The sequence below is a fragment of the Salmo salar genome, chromosome ssa04 (genome assembly GCF_905237065.1).
Source record: "Salmo salar chromosome ssa04, Ssal_v3.1, whole genome shotgun sequence".
NCBI lineage: Eukaryota > Metazoa > Chordata > Actinopteri > Salmoniformes > Salmonidae > Salmo > Salmo salar.
In genome coordinates this window covers 25,751,880-25,760,936 of record NC_059445.1, presented here as the reverse complement: position 1 = coordinate 25,760,936, position 9,057 = coordinate 25,751,880, and the positions used below count along the sequence as shown (strand labels likewise).

Below are 9,057 nucleotides of genomic sequence, written 5' to 3'. Positions count from 1 at the left end.
TTTAATATTGCCTTCAAATTCACACTGGGTTAAAAGTTACATAAAACATTATTGTGCACTCGCAGTAATTTACAGTAGAGCTAAATGCAGACTTGAAAACACACAAAGGCCAGATCAAGGTTCTAATGACAACGTTTCAGTTTTGTTTCCTCACACTGATGAACCCATGTTAGTCGCTCCCTCTGTTACCTAGGCAACTATCAGTCAATTGCATAATTCTACTTGAATAACCAGTCTAGCAGTGGCAGACTAGTCACCACATCTTCAGAGAGTAGTGGAGAGGGAGGCCACACCGTAAATAAGGTACTAACTTTAGTGTCTGTGGGTCTGTGTGTGAGTGTATGTATGTATGTTAGTGTGTGTGTGTGTGTGTGTGTGTGTGTGTGTGTGTGTGTGTGTGTGAGTGTATGTATGTTAGTGTGTGTCCGTGCTTGCGTGTGCGTAGAGTTTATCTATGCAACAGTGTGATACGAACATTATTATCTGTTGGTGGGTGTTTTTAGCAACCTACTTGTTTGGAAACCGGTTTTTGATATTGGTTTTAATACTTTACTTTGATGCCTGAATATCTCTATCTCTCTCTCTCTCTCTCTCTCTCTCTCTCTTATATATATATATATAAATAATCTCTCTCTATATCTCTCTCTCTCTCATATATATATCTCTATATATCTCTCTCTATATCTCTATATATCTCTCTCTCTATATCTCTATATATCTCTCTCTATATATCTCTCTCTATATATATCTCTATATATCTCTCTCTCTATATATATATCTCTATATATATCTCTATATATATCTCTCTATATATCTCTCTCTATATCTCTCTCTATATATTCTTATATATATCTATATATATATCTCTCTATATATATATATATCTCGCTCTCTCTATATATCTCTCTATATATCTCTCTATATATCTCTCTCTATATCTCTCTCTATATATATCTCTATATCTCTCTCTCTCTCTCTATATATATATATATATATTTCTCTCTCCATCTCTCTCTCTCTCTCTTTCTCTATCTCTCCATTCCATCTTTTATCATCCCTACAGTTCACGATGGTGCGGTCTGTCAGAGAAGAAGGTAGTCAGCTGAGCACCATACAAGACCTGAAGGACTCTGGCTTCGGCCGTCCTCCCCCCCGACACGGCCTCAAACTCCTCTTCTGGTTCGCCAACGAGTGTGTGGTGTTCAATCACCACGGCAACATGCTGGTACAGTGCCACCCTGAGAGAGGCGACTTCGGCTTCCACTACTTTGGCAACTTCGAGGAGATTCTCCCAGTTCTTTCGCGAGACCGCAGGGAAAGCTACTTCGAGGTGGGCAACCTGAACACAGAGACCTATTCCAAAGCCGAGGACCTACCGGACTACGTGAGCCAGGACTACGGGCTTTCTCTGGGCTACCGCCAATGCAACAAGGACCGCATCATCATCAGGCTGAAGCAGGGGGACGTGACGGCCACCTATGTCACCGAGCACAAGGAGAACGGCGGCCGGGGGGAGTTTGACTCCGAACGCACCCACCTTGTAAATCCGGATTTGATCCGCATCATCCGGGACCCTGAGCTGGAGCTAGCAACATTCCTGGACCAGACGGGCTACATGGGGCTGTCGCTGAGAGACCGCCTCCTCAGAGCTTTCAAGGTCTTCATCTTTTTTTGTGTCTTCTTGGTGATCGCTTCTGTTATTTTGAGCACGTCTTTAGAGAGACACGTCTGATATTAGCCATTGTGCGTTTATAGGTTAGGTCATATAGTAAATACAATAGTTATGTTATTATATAAATAGTCAAATTGTTATGCTACAAATAATATGTTATCATTTTCAACAGAATTGTTTAAAAACGAATGGAAACTTTCTGTCTATGAATTTTTTTGGTAAAAATCAAAGAAGAAAAGAAGAAGAAATACGTATCTTCTCGTTGTTTCATTATAGCAAAAAATGTAATCTCTGTTATCATTTCATTATAGAAAAACTCGGATGTCATCTCGTGGGAGTATGACTCCGAACCTTCCCAACCCTCAGAACAATCAGGTCCGGACCATAACACTTGGGATCTGGAGCAGGACCAGACCACTTCCCAGACGGGACGATCACTAAGAAAACGATGCACCAGATCTTGCAAAGTCTTTAGTGCCTTTGTAGTCATCCTAATGGTTCTCCTGGTCATCACTTTGATTGTTTTGGTCATCTTAGGGAAGTTGTAGAGGTAGCAGTCATTGTAGCCGTTGTGCTGCTGTTGGTCCATCAAGGTTGGGGTCAATTCCATGTCAACTAAGTCAATTCAGAAAGTAAACTGAAATTAAACATTTTCCGAATAGAAAAGCTTTGGGAAATGACTGAATTGAAATCTAATTGACCCTAACCCTGAGGTCCGTAGATCAGAAATGAAATAGTTGTATTATTATGTTTTATGATTATGTTAACTCAATACTTATAACACATTACTCTTGTATGTCTTTCTGCTCTTGTCTCTTCTCACTGGCACTGATTTTTCACGTATTTTCCTTCCAAAGACTGTGATATGTGGTCGTCGTTACATTCCTTAGTTGAATGCACTGACTGTGAGTTGCTTTGGTAAAGAGTGTCTGCTAACTTACTAAAATATGACATGTAATGATATTTTTTTTAATCTTTTTGTAATCAATAAGATAATGGTTTAGAATAAAATACAAAGAAGGCAAGTTGTATAAATTGTCTTTATTTCACATGTGATATATTTCTGTTCTTTATAAAAATAGGGAACAGGAACCTCTCTAACACACGCACACACACACACACACACACACACACACACACACACACACACACACACACACACACACACACACACACACACAGTCTTGTACAACTAACACACACACACACACACACACAGACACACACACACACACAGTCTTGTACAACAAACACACACACACACACACACACACACACACACACTACATAAACACTTGACCTTTGTCACCTCATTGTCATTTGGACTGAAGTCAGAGCATCACTGAGACAGACAGCATCGACAGACTATACACACAGTACCAGTTATCATCATCATCATCATTGATATATGGAGATAGAAGAGGACATCTATGTCAATGTAGAGGAGATCAGTGTGAAAGACTGTGATGATCTGGCTGCTGGTTATGAGACTTTACACCAGAGTCCACAGACTGGAACAAGTAAGTGTGTTTTACGGCTTCTTACTGAGAGTTACCATGACTTGACTCACACACACACACACACACACACACACACACACACACACACACACACACACACACACACACACACACACTCTTTTGATCATAAATAAGAATGTGTAAACCAGACCTACAGTAAGAGCTGCTCTAAAGAGTCCAAAGACATGACAGATTAACACGTAGGTGACAGATCTGAGGGAATGGTGGATGGAATCTGGATGCTGTGGAATGTGGTGTAGAAATGGTGAAACTATCTTGTGAAGTGACTACAGTGAAAATATGAATAACCTTTAGGAGGGACACATTTACTTGATTTACACATTTGAAGCAAAACAAACAACAATGTGAAAATCAAAACGATTTGATAGTCTGAATCAGGGCTGTCTGGAGAATTTTGCATTGTTCAAACACCTGAAACAGCTTTTTCCTGTAATCTAGAGCCATAATCAATGTGCTTAATTCTATGTAAAAAAATATGTTTATTTTTCTGGTGTTAGGTTCTAATTATCAGAGTAAGAACTCGACGGACAATATGAAAGCTTAACCAAGTTTATTCATCCCAGAGGATCGAACAGCTGTACCGACAAAAACATGGTTCCACCAGTGGTGGTATACATACCCCACTTTGTGTAGAGTCTCCTCCTTCTCGCTAAACATTGTATCTTTATTGCTAGGCAGGAAAGTAAGTGATACGGGCAATAAACGGTTTCTCTTCCCTTAACGGGACCTGACCTGACCTCGGCCCCCTTATCCACGGCTCTCTCCCTTTAAGGACACAAGGCGAGACCCAAATACAGACACAGGAAGCAGATGGTTGAGCTCTGATATTTATTATAATCCAAGGGGTAGGCAAAAGGTAGGTCGGAGACAGGCGAGAGTTCATAAACCGGGTCAGAGTTCAAAACAGTACCAGACGAAGGGCAGTCTCGAGGTCAGGCCAGGCAGGGGTTCAGTAACCAGATCTGAGTCCAAACAGTACAAGGGGATAGGTAGGCTTGAAGTCAGAAGAGGCAGAGTGGTCAGGCAGGCAGGTTCGGATTCAGGACTGGCAAGGGTCGAAACCAGGAGGAGTAGAACCATATGAGACTGGGAAAGAATAGGATCAAGGAAACCGCTGGTTGACTTGGCAAACAAGACGAACAGGCACAGAGAGACAGGAAACACAGGGATAAATACACCAGGGATAGTAATCGACACCTGGAGGGGGTGGAGACAATCACAAGGACAGGTGAAACAGATCAGGGTGTGGCACTCCCCCTTATCAATGCCTGCCACATGCGATCGTTCTCCCTGACCTCAGTACATTCCAAGCTTCATTGCACCCACCATAACTCTTCCTCCTACCATTAACTTCTGGTGTAGACCCTAGACTATGGCACCCCTCGTCTCTATTTTAACTAATGATTAATAATATTTAAAGTTTAGCAATCCGAACCCATCACTGCATATCTAAGTGTACCGCTTGAGCTGTCTGTATCCTCCTCTCCTGACTCTTTAAAAATATTCATCAACTAAATATGCTTTTCTGCTTCTCTGCTAAAATCTGGGTAAAAGATTGAAAGGAATGTGAGTCTTATTCAGTACATTTGGTAATTGCTTGCTTTTTTAAAGTATACCAACCTTGCCAGCATGCATGCCAGCTTAGTTAGACAAGCTAGCTACTCTAACTGAAATGGCTTCTTGGTAGCTAGTTATGAGGTTTGGAGATTGGGAAGCAATCTCGGCTTGCTAAAGCCGACTTCATAAAATTGCTAGGTGGCTAGCAGTATTATAGAGAAACAACAACAACAAATGTACAATCTAAATCATATATTTTTTTTTTACATGACAAATCTGAGGGGGCATGGTACCTCTGGTTTGAATTTATTTTCAGTCATATGGAAGTGGGACTGAGATGAGGAAGACAGAATTATTGTTGACCATAGCATCAATTCCTCATTGTATCAGAGGAGCCTTGGTTTGTGAGGTAGAATAGAATAGATAGGATGAGGTCAGGTGTATGTAACCACTTGTTTCTCTACACCTGCAGGACCGAAGCATGAGAATCAGAACTGTCAGCCTTACAAGCTGGCTACAGTTTCTCTGGGACTGCTGTGTGTTCTCCTGCTAACCACAGTCATAGGTCTCTCTGTGCTCTGTGAGTATTCCATTCTCACATGTTGGACTTTAGGTTGAGTGCAGTTATGCGTGTGTAAGAAAGTTAACAACAGAAGGATAACAGCTCTCTCTTCCGTCACAGATGACGATGACTACAATCAACTGTCCAAAACGCATTATCTCCTAACAGCCAACCACACCACAGAGAAGAAAGAGCTTCAGACTAGTTATGAAAACCTGACTAAAGAGAAAGAACAGTTGGAGAGGGAGAGAGACCAGTTACAGATCAGTTATAAAAGCTTGACTGAAGAAAGAGACCAATCACAAACTCATTATATCACCATAACTGGAGAGAGAGACCAGTTACAAATGCATCACAACTCAATGATTAGAGAGAGAGACCAGTTACAAAGGAAAATTTCAGAGCAGGAGAAAAAGATATCAGAAGAACTGGGTGAGTATCAATTCCATGATAATAACTGTGGATTTGAGTTGATTGTGACATGTTGAAAATGATTTTCTGTATGTATGACTATATTCATCACTGTACTTTCTCTCTGCAGGATGCTGTCCTGACGGTTGGAGGAAATTCAGATCGAGCTGTTATTACCTTTCAACAGAGAGTAAAACTTGGACTGAGAGCAGAGCAGACTGTATAAGAGGAGGAGCAGACCTGGTGATCATAAACAGCAGAGAGGAACAGGTGAGAGAGCGGAGGAGCAGAAACAAAGGGGGAAATAGCGAATGAGAGAGAGAAACAGAGAGAGAGAGACACACAGACTAAACACACCAACTATGTTATTTTCAGGTGTTTCTAAACAAACTGGGAAAAGATGTGCACTTCTGGATTGGTCTGACTGACTCAGAGATGGAAGGCATCTGGAAATGGGTGGATGGAACAACATCAACAACAACGTGAGTAATATTTACTTGTTGTAGTTTATTTTTGAAGCGTATTGTTTCTTGAACTAATATCATGTTGATATCATTTTCTGCTGAACTGGTTCTTAGGTTCTGGAGAAGAGGACAGCCAAAATATACCGACGGGGAGGAGGATTGTGTGGTCTTCAACAGGTTTACTGATCTGTCTTGGCACTGGGCAATTATTCAGTCATGGAATGACCAGCCTTGCTCAGTGAGTACTCAATGGGTATGTGAGAGCAGACCTAAAGTGTCATAACATAACAAATCCATCCTCAACAGGAGAATAATATCTGAATTCCCTTTTGTTAGCAATTGTATTATCACAGATTATTGTTGAAGTGTAATTTAAATCTATTACATCATTAGTTATGATTAGTAATGATTGTTCTTATGATTTGTAATGATTGTTGTTATGGTTTGTAATTATTTTATTTATATAATATAGAATTGCTTTTTAAGAACCATAGTATTATGAATGTGAAACTCTAACCTGAAAGCTAATGTAGTGAATTGACATGCAGGGTCAAATCTAATCTAATCATCTAACAGTGAACTGTGAACAAGGCAAGTGCCATGCTTCAATTTGTGTTTATTTCTTTGTCAGATGGGATGATAATTATAGGCTACTTACTAATTCATTTGAGCTCCTAGTGGATGATATTAAATACATATTTTGAAAGCTAACAGAACTGAAATGTGTGAATTGTATTGTACATTGCAGGCATAATTTCTCTGTCCATGTGATACATATTATAAATTATTTTAAACCAAAGTGAAAATACAACTGTTATGGTATTTTATTCCACATTGAATATCGTTGTGTTTCTTTATATGGATGTTGGGGAACAGAGCCCACACCCCCACCTCTCTCTCTCTCTCACACACACACACACACACACACACACACACACACACACACACACACACACACACACACACACACACACACACACACACACACACACATAGTGCATACACATTTATTTCACCTCATTGCAATTTGGACTGTAAGGACATTCAGAGCATCGGTGAAACAGACAGCGTACAAAGACAGAGACAGAGCAACAGAGACTATACACACAGTACCAGTTGTCATCATCATTGATATATGGAGATAGAAGAGGACATCTATGTCAATGTAGAGGAGGTCAGTGTGAAAGACTGTGATGATCTGGCTGCTGGTTATGAGACTTTACACCAGAGTCCACAGGCTGGAACAAGTAAGTGTTTTTGAAGACAATAATGACTGAGAAGTACATTTTGATAAGAGTACACTGCAAACTAAAGGTATTTAAATACATCCGGATAAGGATGAAAGTCCCAGATCCCGACACCTCAGAATATTCTCCACATGGGCCAACTAGTCATTTAAATCAGTATGAGAAATGGTGCCCCGTGTTATGCAACAAGGTCATCTCCATTCAGCTGGGGATCAACTAAAACACCCTCCAGAGTCCCCCGAAATCAAATTGCCGTATAAACGGTGCTTAATCGTCCCACATCGGTCATAGACCTGAGGGGATAGCAGATGTGTTCAGTGGGCCCAAGGGGCAAAGCAGCTTTAAAGAAGTTCTCTGGCTACAACATCAATATAAAGAGGTTTATTATCATCATTAATGAGAAACAGTGAGGCAATTAGTGGAAAGGTTCCTAATTTTTAGATGGACTTCTAATGTTTCAAGCATCATTTTTTAAATGTTTATATATCATTTGGATGGAAGTGATAGTAGAGGAGGACAGAAATACATTTGATTTCTGTTGGAAGTCCACAAGACTCAGTTCCTCTTGGTATAACAGCATTGGTTTGGGAAGTGTATGTAACAACTTGTTTCTCTACATCTGCAGGACTGAAGCGTGTGAATCAGAAATCTCAGCCTTGGAGGATGGCTGCAGTTTCTCTGGGCCTGCTGTGTGTTGTTGATAAGAGAATTATCTAATAAAGGTAAATGAATCAATAAACCATGATGAATTATTAGTCATACAGCATGGTTAACCTGTTAGGGCTAGGGGGCAGCATTGACACGGCTGGATAAAAAACATACCCGATTTAATCTGGTTACCACTCCTACTCAGTACCTAGAATATGCATATACTTATTACATATGGATAGAAAACACCCTAAATTTTCTAAAACTGTTTGAATGGTGTCTGTGAGTATAACAGAACTCAAATGGCAGGTCAAAACCTGAGAGATTCCTTTACAGGAAGTGGCCTGTCTGACCATTTGTTGAACTTCTTTTCCATCTCTATCATTTACTAAGGATCTCTGCTCTAACGTGACACTTCCCACGTCTTCCATAGGCTCTCAGAGCCCGGGAAAAAAACAGAATGTCGTCATTCCAGCCCCAGGCTGAAACACATTATCGCCTTTCTCAAGTGGCCCATCAAGAGACACTAGCTTATGCGCGTGACCCCGACCGCCCCGCCTTTGGGATTTTTTTCCTCTGTTTGCCGAAAAGGAGATTCCCTGTCGGAATATTATCGCTTTTCTACGAGAAAAATGACGTAAAATTGATTTTAAACAGCGGTTGACATGCTTCGACGTACGGTAATGGAATACTTTGAATTTTATTGTCAGGAATTGCGCCAAGCACGTGACACTTCTTTACTATTTCGGATAGTGTCTGGAACGCATACGAACAAAACGCCGCTATTCGGATATAACGATGGATTATTTTGGACCAAACCAACATTTGTTATTGAAGTAGCTGTCCTGGGTGTGTATTCTGATGAAGACAACAAAAGGTAATGACATTTTTATAATAGTAAATATGATTATGGTGAGTGCTAAACTTGCCGGGTGTCTAAATAGCGAGCCCGTGA

General features: G+C 40.5%; 2 protein-coding genes across 2 annotated transcripts; both read left to right on the top strand.

Annotated features, from left to right (window-relative positions):
* The first annotated feature begins 180 nt into the window (after positions 1–180).
* Positions 181–2,697, top strand: LOC106602770 (uncharacterized). The gene is made up of 3 exons (XM_014195615.2): positions 181–303; positions 1,064–1,657; positions 1,984–2,697. The coding sequence occupies exons 2-3, from the start codon at positions 1,070–1,072 to the stop codon at positions 2,218–2,220; spliced, it is 825 nt and encodes a 274-aa protein (XP_014051090.1). The 5' UTR covers positions 181–303; positions 1,064–1,069; the 3' UTR covers positions 2,221–2,697.
* Positions 2,698–2,997: 300 nt separating this feature from the next.
* LOC106602772 (C-type lectin domain family 6 member A) lies at positions 2,998–7,013 on the top strand. Its single transcript, XM_045716767.1, has 6 exons — positions 2,998–3,192; positions 5,243–5,350; positions 5,453–5,764; positions 5,874–6,013; positions 6,119–6,225; positions 6,322–7,013. Exons 1-6 carry the CDS (start codon positions 3,081–3,083, stop codon positions 6,488–6,490), a joined length of 948 nt encoding a protein of 315 aa, XP_045572723.1. The 5' UTR covers positions 2,998–3,080; the 3' UTR covers positions 6,491–7,013.
* Positions 7,014–9,057: the final 2,044 nt, after the last annotated feature.